The sequence below is a fragment of the Numida meleagris genome, chromosome 1, assembly GCF_002078875.1.
Source record: "Numida meleagris isolate 19003 breed g44 Domestic line chromosome 1, NumMel1.0, whole genome shotgun sequence".
Lineage (NCBI taxonomy): Eukaryota > Metazoa > Chordata > Aves > Galliformes > Numididae > Numida > Numida meleagris.
In genome coordinates this window covers 85,383,852-85,402,801 of record NC_034409.1, presented here as the reverse complement: position 1 = coordinate 85,402,801, position 18,950 = coordinate 85,383,852, and the positions used below count along the sequence as shown (strand labels likewise).

The 18,950-nt window shown below is 42.0% G+C and overlaps 2 protein-coding genes across 8 annotated transcripts in view; one reads left to right on the top strand and one right to left on the bottom strand.

Annotated features, from left to right (window-relative positions):
* The window catches only part of MYH15 (myosin heavy chain 15), a 58,276-nt gene extending 44,473 nt beyond the window's left edge, over positions 1–13,803 (top strand). For all 4 annotated transcript variants that reach the window (XM_021400703.1, XM_021400712.1, XM_021400721.1 and 1 more), the window contains 13 exons: positions 456–582; positions 1,650–1,768; positions 2,240–2,436; positions 3,086–3,435; positions 4,180–4,304; positions 6,576–6,691; positions 8,458–8,650; positions 9,310–9,513; positions 10,401–10,526; positions 11,836–12,006; positions 12,548–12,652; positions 13,019–13,114; positions 13,606–13,803. In XM_021400703.1, the coding sequence (XP_021256378.1) occupies positions 456–582; positions 1,650–1,768; positions 2,240–2,436; positions 3,086–3,435; positions 4,180–4,304; positions 6,576–6,691; positions 8,458–8,650; positions 9,310–9,513; positions 10,401–10,526; positions 11,836–12,006; positions 12,548–12,652; positions 13,019–13,114; positions 13,606–13,773 (2,097 nt within the window). In that variant the 3' untranslated portion in view covers positions 13,774–13,803. The remainder of the gene's footprint in view (positions 1–455; positions 583–1,649; positions 1,769–2,239; positions 2,437–3,085; positions 3,436–4,179; positions 4,305–6,575; positions 6,692–8,457; positions 8,651–9,309; positions 9,514–10,400; positions 10,527–11,835; positions 12,007–12,547; positions 12,653–13,018; positions 13,115–13,605) is intronic.
* HHLA2 (HERV-H LTR-associating 2) overlaps positions 15,184–18,950 on the bottom strand; it is a 13,161-nt gene continuing 9,394 nt past the window's right edge. For 2 of the 4 annotated variants that reach the window (XM_021400769.1, XM_021400755.1), the window contains exons 6-7: positions 18,224–18,315; positions 15,184–17,657 (exon numbers count right to left, since the gene is read on the bottom strand). In XM_021400769.1, coding sequence (XP_021256444.1) covers positions 17,478–17,657; positions 18,224–18,315 — 272 coding nt within the window. In that variant the 3' untranslated portion in view covers positions 15,184–17,477. The remainder of the gene's footprint in view (positions 17,658–18,223; positions 18,316–18,950) is intronic. The other 2 variants (XR_002440022.1, XM_021400779.1) reach the window with 2 other exon arrangements.

Below are 18,950 nucleotides of genomic sequence, written 5' to 3'. Positions count from 1 at the left end.
TCCTTGTCTTCAAAACAGTGACAATACACGCACACACACACACAGCACTGATGGGTGGGATTACTTCTTCTTGGTTACTTTTACAACTGAGCCAAATCTCAAATTCTTTATTCATGTTCCAGGCACTCAGTGTTCCTGTAAGATGCATTTCACTGTTGTTTTATTTGGTGGAAAACAGAAAAGTAGTATTTTTTAAGGTCACATTACTGCTTAAACCAGAATGCCAACCAAACATGATGAAAGAGTTCTTGCTGCAAAGCCTATGAAGACCAGGCCTCACTGTCTCATTAACATTCCTTACATGCTTGTGGTGGAAGAGATATTTGTGTCTTTGTAATCATCCATTTATTTGAAAGGGATGCACACAAAAAAAGATATATTTCAAAGGCTACAGCCTCCAAATGGCTACTTGGAGGGTGCAGCTTTGTATGTCTCTTCTCCTGATTCCCATTTAGGCAAATGCAGAAAAACTTTGTCGCACTTACGAAGATCATCTGAATGAGACAAAAACTAAACTGGATGAAATGACTCGCCTCATGAATGACCTCACTACTCAGAAGACAAAACTCCAGAGTGAGAATGGTATGTGTAGTATATGAGTGTTCAGTCCAAGTAAGTTACTGGTAAGCAGAACGTCAAGTGGCTACATCAAAGAGAAGTGGTGTGCAGTGGCATTAGTACTGAATGTGACTGGATTAGGTTTGCTGAACGAAGTTGTAGCTTTGCATCTTCCAATTTTCTTGTCTTCAGTATTCTTCTAACATTGGCCGGAGAGACCCTGCCTTGAACTGTCTTTTAAAACTGTTCCATAATCTTATCTACCAGCATGCTGTGTTACTGCCTCATGAGCTGGAGTGGATGTGCTGGCTAAGCACCAGTTTCACAAACAACAACACATATATTGCAGAGCTAGAGGGAAGATGTGGGAGTTGGCATACTTCTGTTGCCTGTATGAATACACCTTCCTCAGCATGGCCTCAGGCATTGCAATCCAGAGGATGCTCACATCCAACCAAAAAAGTGCATGCTACATTTTTTCGCCATACAACTCTTAACTCTGCATCCCCAACAGATACCACTGTTCCACTAGATTAACTTCCTGTGCATTTTTGAAGACATTTCATTTCCTGTCTACCTTCATGTCAGTTCTCTGTACTCTTGAGGGGCTGCATTTTCTGCCCTGTGGTGATGCCCTTGTGATAAGTGAAGTTTTCCTTACGTATCCCTCTGTTTTGTATGCCAGCAGTTGTGAGGCTATTAGAGTACTTTGAAGCCCTCTGAAAAGAAATCTGCGTAAAGGCAAAGTAGTGAGGAAAAGTATAAACAGAACTAGCTATAACTGCATAATTACTTGTGAAAGTAAGCATCTGTCTAGCCTGATTCATGAGATGGGCTGAAGTTCACGAATCAAAGTAATGACAGTACGAATAAGAGTAATCAGAAAAGAAAAAGGAAAAATAAAAAGAATATTATCCTTGTTAAGTGTCTTGATGGTTACAAGCTTGGACAGTGCTTCACAAAAGGTCAGCTGCAATCATGTTTGTTCTTTTTCTCAGTAGAATTGGATAGGTTGGACTCTGATTTTTGGCTCTGGCTGCAAGCGTGTCACTTCCTCTTCTTACCCTTTTTTTGGTTAAATCCTGTGACAGGTGAATTTGTAAGACAGCTTGAAGAGAAGGAGTCACTGATAAGTCAGCTGTCCCGGGGAAAAACATCATTTACACAGCAGATTGAAGAACTTAGGAGACAGCTAGAAGAGGAAACCAAGGTAATGCTTTGACTGTGTCCCATTCATTGAAAGGAAATAGGAAAAACTACTCACGTTCATCTGTATCCTGGACAAAAACTGAAACGAGATATAGGAGTGAGAACACTACCTGCTAACTGAACAGATATAAATTCCTGCCCTGACAGAAGCAAGTCAAAGAAGAAGAGTTTTGAAAAATAAATGATGTCCATAATTGCTAAATAAAACTGACCTAATAGTATATGCAAAATATCAGACCTTGCATATTATAAATTTGGATGTTTCTCCAAAGGTATGAGAATATCTTCAGTTTTGGTAGTTTACCCAGCATGTTACCTGTTGGGATGACTTTTTACCTCACTTGACCAGGACTGACAAGGCCAGAAGAAAAAAGAAACATAGACTTTAACCTCTGTTTGAATTTCTAGGGGATGTTTGTTTGGGTTTTGCTGTAGGTAACCCTGCAATGCTGTGACCTTTCTATCCCTACAGTCCAAAAATGCCCTGGCTCATGCCCTGCAAGCAGCCAGGCATGATTGTGATCTCTTGCGAGAACAGTATGAGGAGGAGCAAGAAGCCAAGGCAGAACTGCAGCGGGCTCTCTCCAAGGGAAATGCAGAAGTGGCACAATGGAGAACAAAGTATGAGACTGATGCCATTCAGAGGACTGAGGAGCTGGAAGATGCCAAGTAAGTGGCTTACGTGGGCTTCATCTGGCACTCAGCTGAGAGGACTGTAGCATCTGCCTCTGAGCATCTCCAGTCTGCAGGGTCTCCCCTTGCTTCCAGTACATTTTCTCCATCTAGGATTTTCACTCTGATCTCTTTGGGCCCCTCCTTCCTTTCCAGGACCTCTTCTTCTTGCCGAGAGTACCAGGCCCTGGCCTTCCCAATCTAAATAGCCTATGACCAAAAGCCCAAGACATGATCAGCCTTCTCATCAGAAGTTATGTCTCTTAACTGGAGATTTCAGTACACGACACTTTCATTTGACTGTTTTACCAAAATTCACAACCAGCCCATTGTGGTCACAGCTAGCAAATCATGGCAGGCTTCTTCAGAAGTAAAAAGTTCAATTTCAAACATTCACACACATGCACAAAATTATCTGCCACTTGTTAGCATTCACAATTTAAGCTTTTTTTTTTCCTTTTTTTTTTTTTGCCTATGATAGTCCCTTCTCTCTAGAGGCTTGATTTTTTAATTTATTTTTCCTCCCTTTTTCCCCCAGTTTTCCCTTTGGAAGCCGAATTGTTGAGATACTGCTTTGGTGACAGCTTTTCTGGATAGATAGCAGTCATTGCTCTCAGTCATTTTGCTGTCTCTTCCCAACTGGCAGGAAAAAGCTTGCTGCTCGCCTGCAAGAAGCAGAGGAAGCAATTGAAGCTGCCAATGCCAAGTGCTCTTCTCTGGAAAAGACAAAGCACAGGCTGCAGAATGAGTTGGAAGATATGATGATTGATCTGGAAAAGGCCAACTCAGCAGCTGCCTCCCTGGACAAGAAGCAGCGTGGTTTTGATAAGATCATCAGTGACTGGAAGCAGAAGTATGAAGAGTCACAGGCTGAGCTGGAGGCTTCCCAGAAGGAGGCCCGCAGCCTCAGCACCGAGCTCTTCAAGCTGAAAAATGCCTATGAAGAAACGTTGGACCATCTAGAGACACTGAAACGGGAAAATAAGAACCTCCAAGGTAGGCTTCGTTCAGGACCCCGTGGCTGGTGCCACAGACACAGCACTGGGAACAGCTGTAGGGAATGGCATTTCTCTCATCCTTGAGAAGAGCTTTCAGATGTGTTTGGAGACACTGACACTGGCAATGAAAGTTTTAAGCATCAAAAACGGTATTGCCAGAGGACTGACTAGATCTGTGTAACCTGACGTTGCCTACAGTTTTGTTTGAAACAATAATTCTTGTTGCAAAGGAGAAGGAAGACCCTTAAATGTCTGTGTAGCCTTTTACTAGCAGTACAGTCCTCACTTGTTACACCAGTGGAGCAATTCACATAACTGAAAGCAAATTTCTAATTGTAACCACTGCCTTTTCCTCCTTACTGCCATCAGTGTGAGGGGCAGGGGAAGTGAGCTTATTGCTTGCAGAGGAGTCAGCCTCAGAGAAAGTACAAGAAAGGTGGCAAAGATGCAACAGATGAGGCCTAGAGAGCTCTCAAAGCAGGGCACGGTGTTGCTAGCCTGCAGATCACAGTTGAAAACTGAACTGTGATCAAAAAGCTTTTATGAAAAAGTCCGTGCCCTCAAGTTCATCAGGTAAAAGCATTTGCTGTGCAAGAAAGATGTATACAAGCTGTCTTGTGTACAGATGAGCCCTTGAGGTAGCAGTCTGAGGCATGGGCCCTATATTCTCATTCTAAGAATTGTATTATGTTTGGAATACTCAAATTGACACTAAATCCCTCCGTCCTCTTTTTTGTTTCAGAGGAAATTTCTGATCTGACCAATCAGATCAGTGAAGGAAACAAGAACTTCCATGAGATGGAAAAAATCAAGAAACAGGTTGAACAAGAAAAGTCAGAGGTTCAGCTGGCTCTGGAAGAAGCAGAGGTAAGGAAAGAGAACTCAAAGGATTGAGAAATTATGTTTTTATCATGAATTTCCTTCTTTTTGATCCTTCCAGCTATGCTGCAAATGTGCTCATAGCAAGTGGAACTGCCCTCCAACCAGCTCCCCTGAGCCTGCTAGCCAGCCATGGGTTTCAAAAGAGACTGGTGACTTTTGGAGGTCTCAGCTCCAAGATCACCAAACGGAGGCTGTTTCAAAGGAGGTGTCTCATAGGGGGTGTTGTTTTCTTTCTTTTTTCTTTTTTTTCTTCTTTTTTTTCCCTTCTCTTCCAGGAAGCACAAAAATCCTCTGCTCACCTTCGAAAATCCAGCATAAACCATTCCAGTCTTTCAGGAAATAGGAATTGTTGGGAATTGTGGTTTTACAGTACTTTATCAGATATTTCTAGTATCTAGTTTCCATCAGCAAATTCACCATTTCCTATCACTGAGCATAAGAAAACAAGCCTCCAGATGACATTAAATCCCACAAGGTTTTAAATATTGCGCTACATACTGCAGCCTGCTTTAAAAAAATAAATTGGTCCCAAGCTTGGAAACAAGATGAAAACAGGCCATCTAGAAAATCTTTTGCTCCCATAGGAGTTTGGTAAAGACACTTAACATCACTGCGTTTCTTTTTATGGTGACAGGTATGCACGTATCCAATAGGGATGGCCCATCACAGTTCACAGAAACAAACCAACCACGCAGAACAGACTGACTGGAGACTGATTATTTCCAGGGTTTTTCTGGGATCTTGGTGCATTGCAGAGCTAGGAAGGGGTGTAGGTGTTGCTGGCTAGAAGCGACACAGCACACAGCAAGGGACTGTAGGGGAGGGCTGTCTTTCATTTGAATTGTTCTCTGCATAGTGCCATCTGAAGTGAGCATCATGCAGTGACAGGGATCCGTTAATGCCTTAATGTTGTGCAACTTCTTTTGTCTGTTACAGGATGCTTTACAGATTGCAGGAATTTCACAGCCAAACAAACAGGTCTCACAATCAGAGCAGAGGAAATGGCATGTCTGCCTCAGCTCTGAGATGTGAAGGGCGATTACATGCTCTGTCACTGGGCTTCTCTCACAGGAAAGAATACATCCGTTCTGAGGGGCATGCTTTACTTTCATGAACTGTGTGAAATGGTTTCCTAAAGCTCTGAAATTAGCAGCTAACAAAAGTAAAGCGCTGATGTATCTTATTTTAATTGTGATAGAAGTGTCTTAGTGCAGACTTTTTCCCTTCCTTGTGATTTGGGTTTCTGGCCATCGCCACTGGTGCTACTGTGTGCTGTTCCCAGTAACACGGGGTGGCTGCTTGGCATGAAGTGGCATGAAGAGTGACCTGTAGCTGCTGCACAATGGCTAGAGATAAGCAAGGATTTTGAACAGCTTTGCTTTCAGAAACCCCATTCTGTTTCTATCATCTCTTAAGGGAAACACAGCAAAGCCACAGCAATTTTACCTTTCAGAGAGCACTTCCAGACTATGTGGTGTTCAATTCCACTTTCCTTCTCCATGTGATGAGAGCAGCAGTGAGCCAGAGTGGCCCTGAACTTGGTTTGTGCACGACCTGGGAGTCAAAGTCCTGGTAGTTAACTACAGGTTGCCACCAGTACGGTTCTTGACCTCCGTGAGTGACAGATAACATCAGAACAAGGACAAACCTCCCTTGTTCTGTGATGTTTCCTTTATGTTAACTGGAAATAAAGGGCACAATAGTTTTGTAGTTTGTCATACAGAACTAATGTCAGCTATGTCTTTCCTTAAAGTCATAATGCATAATGAGATTGCGTATGTGGGAGGTTTTCAACACTCCCTGATTTGGAGAGATCTTGATGAGCTGTGTATGGACCCTTCCAAGCTCCCAACAACAATCTGGCTTCAGTTCCTCCCTCTCCTGTAGAAGCCCATGCACTTCCTGAGGGTGTCTGTATTGCAGTGCAGGGGAATGCGTATGTTGGTATCAAAACCATGTAGGCAAGGCTTGAAGTACCTCTTGGTACTTTGGTGAGCTGTGGACTGTTTTGACAGTTTGTACGATGAGGAGCTTTCTGCTCCATTTTCCAGCTGCCAGGTTGCATCAAAGGTGAATAAATGCATTGCTTTGCCAAGTAAGCAGCTCATGTCCCTTGCTTAGAGAGGAGAGGGGCACTGGAGGAACAGTGCTACTGGGAGCAGTGAGAAAAGCATGAAAGGATCATCTTTCTTCATCAGCTTGTGATTTGAAAAGAAAGAAAAAGCAACTGCAAGCTTGTGTTGCTTTCTATTTCAGGGAGCTCTGGAGCACGAAGAAAGCAAGACCCTTCGTTTTCAGCTTGAGCTTTCTCAGCTAAAAGCTGATTTTGAAAGGAAGCTGGCAGAAAAGGATGAAGAAATGGAAAATATAAGGTACTGTGCAGAGAGAAGCCATTATTTTTCTTTTGCTCGAAGGATCAGAAATATTCTCAAGACCCAAGCCAGCAAAACAAACCACAGCTAGTTATGCCAGCAAAAGCAGATACTGGCAGTACCAGTATAAGGCAGCTCTGGTTATTGCCCTCTGCCACAGGGTAGTTCTACCACATGAGCTTTTCTTAGTTCAGATATTTCTGTCAGTCCGGTCTCTACCAGTGTACATGTAAACCCACTAGACACATCACAAAGCAGGAAAACCAATGGGCACAGACAATCACAGAGAAGACCATGGCTGCTAAGCCTGCACGTTTACAGCAGAAGACAAGCAGATCTAGTTTGCCGCCTCCTCCTGATCCCCGAGAATGAGCCCCTCCCAAGGGGAATCACAAATCAGCAGTACTATTGCAGTGGTGCTCAGATTGATGCTACCTGAAGGCAATATTTAATTCTGCATCTGGTTAATTTGTGCAGTCATAGCTACACTGATTGCAGGAGGACATGAGGAGCTTGCAGTTACACGTGCACAATTTGGGTAAGCAGTGAGATTCGGAGAGGTACAGAAAGCATGGCTATAAAAGGAGAGGAGCCTGCAGGTAAAAAGGGGTGAACAGGAAAAAGGAAAAATAATTAGATGACAGAAGGATGAAATCTTTTCCCCTGTTTCCTCCAGCACAAACTCTAGTCTGAAGAGTTACACTGATTACAGAGGCCACAGGACAAGCCATTCCAGTCGGTGCTTCTGCCTCAGCCACACTGTGCGTGTTTTGCTGCTAGGCTGCCCAGCAGCCAGCTGTGCTATCCTTGGGAATCTGGGGCACAGTTCTCTGTCTTGCCCAAGCAATAAGACGGTCAAGGTTTTCCTTGTTGCCTTAATGAGTTCCCAGAAATGCTATGCAAACAGCAAAGCCCAGCCAAGGGTGAGATTAAATTTTTTTACCGAGTGAGTCATATTCTGTGCGTTGAGTTACTTTCTGGCTGCAGGAGAGCAAAACTTTCACCTTGGGACTCAAAGCATGGAACTGCTGATTTTAAGCCTCTCTGTTCTGACTGTTAGAGGAAAACTATGCACTTGTCTCTGTTTGTTTTGCCATCTCTTAAATTGACAGTAAGCTGCCTTTCACAGGGGGACCAGCCTGTTAATTACACTGGGCTTAACCTCTTCTAACTTAAATTTCTGTAACACAGATTTCTATTCCCGATCTACTCCCATAATTCAGCATACAAAATACAAGTTTCAGCATCTACTTTAAGATGCACTAAATTGTAGCTTGCAAGTGCCACTTACTATATAAAGAGCGCCTAGAGTGACAAGCTTGAACGTAGCTACCAACCATCAGTTTGATTAATCTCCTTTCTTAATGCCTTCATGTAAAGCATTCCAGTAGATAATTCAGTAAATACGGCAAGTGACAGTTAATCTTGAAGTGCTTCTTGCTAGGTTCAGGCCTGTGCCTGCTTGTGCTCATAAGATATTTGAGGAAGCTCCCTGCAGAAATATTGCCAAAGGAAACATGGGAGAAGGAAGCTACAGGTGCTTACAGATCAGGAGTTAGCTGAGGGTGTGAAACATAGTAGATATGTACACAGCAATGAGGCACTAGAAACCCATGCTATGTATGTCACCCAGAAATGTCGTGCTGCTTCTAGATGAGACACCTCTTGAAGGTGAAGTATGGTTTCATGTAGTTCTGCATCCCTTCCCAGAGAGTAAAGCAACTCCCCTCACCCTTAATTTCCCATCTACATTATTCCAAAATCAGGAGAAACCAACAACGCACCATAGATTCGCTGCAGTCCACCCTTGATTCTGAAGCCCGGAGCAGAAATGAGGCCATCCGGCTGAAGAAGAAGATGGAAGGAGACCTCAACGAGATGGAAATCCAGCTCAGCCATGCTAATAGACATGCTGCAGAAGCAACCAAGTCAGCACGTGGCCTGCAGACACAAATCAAGGTACTCTGAGAGCTGGGTTTCATAGCAAAACAGCAATGGTGATGGTGATTAAGAGAGAAGCTACTCTCAAGGACATGCAGTAAAGCCATTAGGATCACACTTGATATGAGAGAATATTGAGCAATAGATTTCTTCCAAGAATTGTAAGCAAGGTGGGTGAGATCCAGGCATGAAACCCTGCTGGCTACAGCCTCCCACAGAGGCAGAGAGCTACAGCATGAGGTACTGAAAACGTATGATTTCCTTGAGAGCTTGCAAATCCTTTAAAATTGGAGAGTAAATCAGTTGGCTGGAGTACAGAGAGTGTGTGCGTTATGTTTAGCTTTGTCATTTGCTTCAACATTGGTAATTTTTTTGTTTTAAAAAGCTCTGCTAAGAGACCTTTTAAGTCACCGCCTGCCTCTTGTCCCTCCTGTACCCATGCTGCCAGTTCTGCCTCAGTCAGAACTGCCAGCTCTGATAGACCTCAGCTCAGGTTTTTTTGTACCACATACCACAAAAGCTCTTGAGATAACAGTCTGGAGGAAGCCTTTCTCCAATAAAGAAACACTGAACCTCTAAAGGTGGGCCCCAGGCGATCTCTGCAATCTATGGTCCTCATGTAAACACAGGGGCTCAAAATTGAGTTGGCCTGGTAAAACCTGGCTGCTTTGTTCTAGGAGCTCCAGGTGCAGCTGGATGACTTGGGACACCTGAATGAAGACTTGAAGGAGCAGCTGGCAGTCTCTGACAGGAGGAACAACCTTCTCCAGTCGGAGCTGGATGAGCTGAGGGCTTTGCTGGACCAGACTGAACGGGCAAGGAAGCTGGCTGAGCACGAGCTGCTGGAAGCCACCGAACGCGTGAACCTGCTGCATACTCAGGTTGGCTTTTTCTGGGTTAAGCTGAGCTTCATCTGTGAAGCACTGACCCTATTCATCCATGGGCATCACAAGACAGACATTCCCTGCATGCCTTCTGGTTAGAAAATGAGGGAGAGGAAATAAGCCACTCTGCCAGTGTGCTCCCTCCTTCCTGCCAGGGTAGCTGGAACTGTTGACTCAGCCAACTGCTTTAAGCAGTTCCCAAAAAATATGGGTGGGTGATGACAAGAGGAAGTTGTAGTCCTTTCCTTCTCCAGGTGCAATAAAACCCCAGCTTCCTGCTTTAACATGGCTGTGCCTGGGATGGAGAGGCAGATACGGTGTTTTTGCTGCTATTACTCAGCAAAGTAAACTGCAGAGACTGGGTGCTAATGCAAAATGTGCTCGGCCACACCATAGGGCTTTGTTAAGAGAGGCCTTTGGACTTGAAGAGTCAGGAGGGGACACCTCCTGACTCAGCAGCATTTTTGCTGCAAAATCCAAGCTTCTCTTCACCAAATATTCAATACTCAAGAGGGAGAAGGAGCTTTTTCTGCTTTGATGACACAGGGCTTTTGTTCTAACCGCCTCATTAACTAACAGATTATGGATCATTAGTTTTCTGAGTTTAACTGCCTTATCCATTCTTCTATTTCAGTCTCAGCTTATTATTTTATCTGAATCAAAATCTGAATGTTTACAGCTTTGAGGGTACTCTTAACACTTCCTAGGTCTGAAGCTAGCTACATAGCAAAAGCCCTTAGCACACTGCTGAGTCTCCCTAAATACCTGCTGGGGGTTGCAAAAGTCATTAAACCTTGGTGTGCTATGGTATTTAAAGAAGTTAGGTCTCCGATAATCACTTTTCCTCCCTTCCCACTTTTCCTTTGTGGAAAATGTAATAAAAGAACACAAGCCTGATCAATCAGAAGAAGAAGCTGGAGGGTGATATCTCCCAGATGCAGAATGAAGTGGAGGAAGCAATCCAGGAGTGCCGGAATGCAGAGGAAAAAGCCAAGAAAGCGATCACAGATGTAAGTAGCCTGGTTCCTTACTCATAGTGTTTCAGCACCACAGTGTCCAAGCACAACACAGCATTTCTTAAGTATGTTACAAACCTAATATATCCCAAGTGCTCCACAGTAATCTGGAGGCAGCTGATGAAAATACAAATTAAACAGACTAGAGATAAAAAGAGAGGGAAGAATTCTGCCTGATCTACTTTATTTTTTCAAGAATGCAGATTCCACTGATCCTCAAAGTCTCAGGTCACATTACCTTTCAGCTGGGTAAACTGTATACTTTTGTAGGCTAAGCCAGTTCAGACTGATCTAGCACTAACTGCTTGATTGTTCTATGTAGGATCTGATATGAGAAACAAAATTACTGAGTCCAAAATGAGGTACCCTGGAACTAGGTGTCTATTAGGAAAACATGAGGACAAAGATCCCAAAAAGACAGAGTGCATTCTTCCTATCAGGAGGACATCGCTTGTATGTCTTTCCATCATTAAAGTGTACCCTAATTTCCCACAGTCCTGGAGAAATGCAGAGTTTGGCTGACATATTACATCATGGAGTGCCTGAATGAAGCTATTCTTGTACCATGATCTTCACTTCTTAGCAGGCAGTGCTATTACTGCCTGCCAGAGAGAAGACACTGATTGTCCTTGATTCAACTCCAGCCTGCACTGTAGCAATTGCTGTCTTCCAATGGCTGCTCAGTGATGGATAAAAAATCTGTAAATGGCTCTTGGTAGCAGGGAAACATGTCAAATCAGAAAAGAGCTAATAGGCACGCTTGTTACCAGTCTTGCAGAATGGCCAAGGATGATGACATAAGATGCTGAAACTGAGCTTCCCATTGCAGCACACTGCAGACTGCTGTTCTGTTACAGATGCTCAGGCAGCTCTCATCTATGGCTGTTCAGGGAAATTTGTCTTCCAGTTGTTTTAATCTACTACCTCTCAAGAGCTCCTAACTCCAATATTAGATTTTTTAATAAGCTCTATAAATGTCTATAGTGAGTTGTACAGATTACAGGTATTGTAAATGAGGCCATTTACACACATAGCAACAATTCCAAATCCAGACAAACAACAAGTAAAGCAAACAAACAACAACAACGAAACTCACCTTAAATCACAGCATTAGAATAGGGAGGGGAAAAAATGTACTCTCTCTGCCCAGGGGATACACGCAGACACAAAATATTCTCTGGAACTCTGGTATAGTGAATGATCCAAGTAGTGGAAGATTCAAGACAGATCTTCCATCAAGTTTTTACTGAGGCACAATTCAGTGGCATAATAGAGGTGCTGTAAAGTTTGGTTGTTTTTTCAGGCAGCAATGATGGCTGAGGAGCTTAAAAAGGAGCAAGATACTAGTGCTCACTTGGAGAGAATGAAGAAGAACATGGAGCAAACCATTAAAGATCTGCAGAAACGACTGGATGAAGCAGAACAAATAGCCCTCAAAGGTGGCAAGAAACAGATCCAGAAACTGGAATCCAGGGTAAGTCTGCAATCAAACTACAGTTTGCTATCACATCTTATGGAACTGGGGCTGGGTAGGTGGCCTGGAGCTGCCTGGTAAGTTCGTAGAGGCCAACAACAGATGCTGTGAATGCTTTCCTCTGTTTCACAGAATGCAGGTGAACAGTTCTTGGACACACATTTCCCTTTTATCATCCAGTTACAATGAAGTGTTGTAGCACAGTCGTTGGCCAAGTTCTTGATTAAAAAAATAATGACAAATTTTAAAAAGGAATGGCACAACATCTAAAACCAGGAAAATCTTCTGTTTGCTTCACTGAAACATTTTTTGCTCTCGCCAAAATGTCTATAGAGCATATGGTTCTGAGTGGGACCTTTGACTGCCCGTTCAGCTTAAATATATCTATGAAAAAGTAGAATAGAAAGGCTACAATTTGATCCATTTTTGAAATTCAGCTCTATTAAGATGGAGAGAAAATGAGCACTTCTGGAACTGTGAACTAAATTACATGCTGCTTTATATATGTGGCATAAGGGCAAGAGGTTTTTCTTTTTTGCAGGTTCGTGAGCTGGAGAATGAACTTGAGAATGAACTCCGCCGCAACTCAGATGCCCAAAAGGGAGCCCGCAAGTTTGAGAGGCGCATAAAGGAGCTGACTTATCAGGTAACCATGGACTGCATAGCCAGTAGGTCCCAGTGAAGAATAAAGGAGGGCATTACCCAGAGCTTTCTGACTGCAGGAAGCTTTATGGATGGGAAGAATAATTATCTGTGTCTGTGCATGTATAGGTATACATGATATAAATACATAAACAGGGAGGCTACTCTGCTTCAGTCCTCAGCCTCCAAGATCTCACACGTCTTCAATCAGCCAACAGAATCTAGGCGCAGGTTGACCACAATATGACTTGTTTATATTTTAAACTACACGTTTGCAAAATAATATACGTGCCACCCGTAATGACTGCAGTGTGGGAGATGTTTTTGGCCTTTTTACACTATTAACCCAATTATTGGTGTTTTGGTACAGTCAGAAGAAGATAAGAAGAATCTGGCCCGAATGCAGGATCTGATAGATAAGCTACAACTAAAAGTGAAGAGCTACAAACACCAAGCAGAGGAGGCTGTAAGTGACTATTTAGGCCTTTCTTTCCTCTGAGAAATGTGTTATCCTATTACTATTTGTGTTTATATGAAGGCTGGACTTACAAACGTATTTATATATAAAACATATAGCATTTGCGCTGATTACTTTAAAAGAAATTATTCCATTTTATCTCAGGATTGGAGAGTAATTTGCAGGATGCAGAGGGAAGGGAGGAACAGGAAAGACTTCTTCTTTCCTGGTACTCCCTCAGGAGGTATATTGAGAGCCTCCCAGTTCACTTAAAATGAAGATTGCTGCTGGCAACATCAAATCCTTTCTTTGTGGAAAAAAAAAAAACAAAAAAACCCTAACCACAAAAAAAAACAACACCAGCCCTGGGCCCTTCAAGAGTCAAGTGGGTCCCATAGGGCTGTTACTTAGCCATGCCAAGACCTTTTGTGACACTTGAAATGGAAAGCTTTGTTTCTTATGAACTGGAGGAAATCAGCTCTGCTGTTTTCTCTCACCAGGAAGCACAAGCCAATCTGTACCTTTCGAAGTACAGAAAACAGCAACATGATCTGGATGATGCCGAAGAAAGGGCTGAAATAGCTGAATCTCAAGTTAACAAGCTGAGGAGCAAGTCAAGAGATATTGGCATGAAAAAGGTACGGTTTTACTCTATGGGGCAAATGTGACTGGTTAATACACAGTAGCATAAACTACGTATGCAGGAAGATCTGTCACATTTTCTGAAGTAATGTGGACTAGAATAAATTGTTCTTTACAATGCCTTTTAGTTTCAGTCAAACTTTTATTGTAACATTACACTGTCTTTAGGACAACAATCTGATGCCTATGGAAAATTAAATCTCTCTCCTCTTGATGCTGTCTCTTAACCTGTGTGCTCAGCAGACAGAAGTTTCCAGACTGTTTTTCACATGCGATATTCAAAAGCTCTGTCTCTCTCTCTCCCTTTAATGATGTAGATCTCTATGTATGTAGTGACGCCAGAGGATTAGTGCACTAGCAGACTGCCAGATATTCTAACGCTGCCCTTTCAAAAAACTTACATTGATTTGAAGAGCTGGATGAAAAGAAAATATTAGTTGTTAGTCATGTGGTGTGATTAGTAACTAGAATTATATTTGTGGTATTTTGCACCTTTTGAGCAAAATGGCAGTAAAGTAACACTGATGAAACTGAAAGGTGCTACGAACATGGTCTAGAACTGTAATCAAACATCTGCTTGACTGAGCCTGCCTGACAGAAACCAGGGCAAGTAAGGATTGCGTTGCTACTTGTAGGAATGATAAAAGCAGTGACCCGTCTCCTCTTCTATTTGTTTCATTTGCAAAGGTAACATAAACTTCCGTACTTAAGATCATATAAATGTAATGGAGGTTAAACTCCTAAGTCAAGTAAGAGAAAATAAATCTTTCTGTATTATTAAGCTATTTTTATCCCACTCCGTCCCATCACTTCCTTCATTCTTCTGTATCCACAATTCTGTGGAAAGGAAATACTCCAATTTCTGCTTTTATATTGGACTAATAAAAGTCACCTTTAGCTGAGATAAATTACTGTAGATCCACTGTCTAGAGCAGGGCTACATTAATACTAGATGAACATCTGGGCTCTTACACATTTACACACCTCCTTTATGGAGAAAGACTCGATTTATAATTATTATTAGATTAGCACTAAAAATACCTTCCTAATACTGCTACCCCAGTTCGAGGAACCTCTAGGAAATATGTGTGATTCAGAGCAAACAACATTGTGTCGCAGTTTGCCTGTACAGATATCATTTGCTCTCAGAGGATACATACCCTAGCATGAGGACAAGAAGCCTACATTCTTAGCTGAAGTAAGACAGGAAAGGTTGGCTAGATTCAATGTAGTATGTGCATTTAGTGCTAGTGTATTTCAGCTATAAGCTGGTAATGCAAAGAAGGATAAGCATTAGCGAATAGAAGTTTTTGTCATTTACTTGTGAACTTACTCTAAACCCCCTGCAACACTTTCTTTTTTAACAGCTATATACTTTCTCTCTCAATTGCGTTTCAGGTTCATGAAGAGGAGTAAGCGCAGTCCAGGCTGGCAGATATGACAAAATGTTTCATATAATGAGGCATAATCAAAAGCAGATGTATTAAAACAAAACAGAAACAAGCACTTACAAAAATAAATATCAAGTGAAAACCCAAAGACAACGTATGGCGTATTACATTCATTTTTATATATTTCCATTTTGCTGAGCCCCGGGGATCAATAAAGGATTACATACTGCCAATAAACCACGTCAGTATGTTGGAACAAATCCTAATTGGCAGATCTCTTATGGAATCAAATCGAAGGGCAAATCCAGTCATGTTTCCCAGGCTTGGGGACAGCCCTTGAAGCCAGCATGGCCCGGCTTCTAGCTGTCCTGCTGCTGGACAGAGGCTGTACCATTTTTTTTTAGGAGAGCAGAAGCTAAACTTCAGGTAAACAATCAGTTTAGAAGCTTCTCCTACAATTGGCCAAAGGATTTTTGTTCTCTACCTGCAGGACAGGCATCAGAAATACTGCGGAGGAACTTGTCGCATAAAGACTGCCTATGGCTCATAAATAGTGTTCTTTTAGATCTCTTCCAATTTAAAGTTGGTATTAAAACATTGTGTAGTGTAAAACAGTAACTCTTCACTTCCCCTTACACTTAAAAAAAAAAAACCACCTTAAAAAACAAGAACCCTCAAAACTTGATTTCCTGCGAAACCTTTCCATTGTCCTTTTAATACATCCAAATTTCAGTCTTTCATGCAGACTACTCACATACAAATGTCAGTTGACTTGCATATGGTTTTTTTCTGTCAGTTTACTTGCTTGTTCCTGCTACTCAGGTAATCAGCCTTCCATTTTGCTCCTAGTGTAACTCTGTAGGAAGGAACTCCTACGTTCTCCAAGCTTCTTTTCAGCAACAATCACAGCAGTGTCTGTTTGCAGTGAAAGGCTTTCTTTTAGTATGTCAGGGTGCTCATATTATTCCGTCTCTTCCGTGTCTCTGGTTAAAACAAAAACAGCTGTGAGAACTACTAATGTGTCAAATTAATCCTCTGTTGGGAACAGAACAAGACATTCTTGGGATAGAGGTAAGTCAGCATTTTCCATTTTAAGACTAGCTGAGCAAAATAATAAACATCTACACAACAATGTAGAAGCACTCCTGTTTCTTCCCTTTAGTCTTCAATCAATGTAACCAGTGCTGCGTTCACCTCTAAATTGTTCTGCTTCCTCTGATTATAAGTTAAAGGTCTCAACAAGTCCCAGGATAAATGGATACTGCTTAAGCTCTTCAACTGAAACAGCTTCATCTCAGAAGTATGTTACCATCTCTAAAGCATATCAGCATTATTAAAGCTGGCTAGTATCCAACAGAATCTCTATGCGAGAGCAAAATAAAAAAAATGACTGAGATTCAATCATTTTATAAGGGCATGCAGCAACAGGATGAGGAGGAATGGCTTTGGGCTGGAAGGGGGTGGACTTGGACTGGAAGTTAGGAAGAAGTCCTTTGCTGTGAGGGTGGTGAAACACTAGAGCAAGTTGCCCAGGGAGGTTGTGGATGCCTCCTCCCTTGAGGCGTTCAGAACCCAGCTGGATGGGGCTTTGGGAGGCCTCATCTGGTGGAGGGTGTCCCTGCCTATAGTGTGGGGGTTGGAACTGGATGATCTTGGAGGTCTCTTCCAACTCATTCTAGGATTCCATGATTTTAGAGTTGGCTTTCTGGTGTGTTCTTCTCAGTTCACAGTTTCTGTTGTAAAACCAAGTGTGAGGCTGTGACAAAATCTTAATGCCCAGAGAGTTCAGAGATGCATCTCTCCGCAGATAGGCCCATACTGTCAAGACAGGACAAGATTCACCATAGGAAATAAGGGCTAAAGCTGTTGGTTTCTTTTTTTACTGATCACAAAAGGAAGGAAACAGGATACTATAAAACAGAGCCAGCCTATTACAGATGCATGAGAATAAAAGGCATCATAGAATCATACAATGTTTGAGTTGGGACACTTAAAGGTGACCTAGTTCAATGCCCCTGCAATGAACAGGGGAGCAGGGAACATCTAACAGCTGGATCAGGTTGCTCAGAGCCCCATCCAGCCTCACATTCAATGTCTCCAAGGCTGGGACATCCACCACCTTCTCTGGGCAACCTGTTCCTATGCCTCACCACCCTTATCATAAAAACAAAACAAAACAAAAAAAACCTTCCTTATATCCAATCTAAATCTCCCCTCTTTTACTTTGAAACCATTTCCCCTTGTCCTATCATAACAGACCCTCATAGGAAATGTGGTCCACTCCTTGGATCATTTTTATGGCCCTCCTCTGGACACACTCCAACAGGCCCATGTCTCTCCTATACTGAGGACGCCACATCTGGACGCAGTACTCCAAGAGAGGTTTCATCAGTACAGAGTAGAGAGGTAGGATCACCTCCCTTGACCTGCTGGCCACGCTTCTTTGGATGCAGCCCCAGATCTGGTCGGCTTTGTGGGCTGTAAAGGCATGTTACTGGCTCATGCCCAGATGCTGTCCACTGGTGAAAAGGAGAGATATGCAAAGAGAGGAGGTTAGGGGCTATTTGGTTACATCAGTTTCCTAAGCAAAGCAAGCAGTATGTCTGTATAAAGGCACAAATTTCGGTGAGTTTTGAAAGTTGGATTGAGCTGAAATAATAATTTAGGCCCAAATGAACACTGGATATGTGCATTGTTTGAGGATCTTCGTTGTGTTTTGTTTGTTTTGTGTTAAACAAAAGCGAGAGACAGTCACAAAAATGTTTGGTTATTTTTAAAGCAAGTTACCAGAAAGTATTTGTGAAAGATGACAGACTTTTTCACAGAGCACAGGAGAGCAATCTGGTTAAGGGAAGGGCATTTTAACATCATTACAAGCAAAATATTATAGCCTAGAGAGCTTTCTGAACGTAGAAAAGAAATGAAGAAAATTCTCTTATGATGAGATTTATCATTTTATGTTTTCAGTCTTTCTTTGAATGCTTTAACCCATGAAAAACAGATTTATGTTTTGGTCAAACATTCAAGAACTAGATTTCAGTTTAATAATGTTTTCAAAAATAAATCTACTTGTGATTGTACATACCTTCTTATAGACACAGTATCCTGCTACCACCAGTATGAGAATGATCACAATCACTACCGCTGTCACAATTATTGAGGTGTTACCTGCATGTTCTTTAAAAATACAAATATCAAAATGTTAAACAAAAGCTTTTTATATTGCACATTAATGTTCACTGTTTTTCAGTAAGTATATCAAAACTATGATTTTTCTCTTATTTATAATGTAAAACCTATTCATTTAGGAATAATATTTCAGTTTCTTTTTAATGTCACTGATGGAATGGTCAAGTTACTTGATCCAAGCAATAAGTTCACTTTAAAGTGATACTTCAATGACTTAAGCATGAATAGCTAAAAGCACATTACTTAACTGCACTGATAGAAAATCCTGTGTTCTCATAAGATACGATTTGATAACTTCTTAACTTCTTGGGGGTTGAAACTTGATGATCCTTGACATCCCTTCCAACCTATTCTATCATTCTAACATCAGTCTGGTAAATACTGCTCAGTGCTCAGTGCCATTAGCAGTACTACTGACTTCCAGTACAACAACTCTGTGTTTTCCAGTCCAGACCACAAATTTAATAATTTTTCATACAGAATCTTTGCAACTTTTATCTAAAATATTTTCCAACTTCATGATGCAACCATGTAATCCAGGCGCATACAAAAAACAGTAGATCCCCAAATGCGTGGTAACATTAGAACCCACAGGAGACAAAAGCCCATCTAGCAGTGAATGG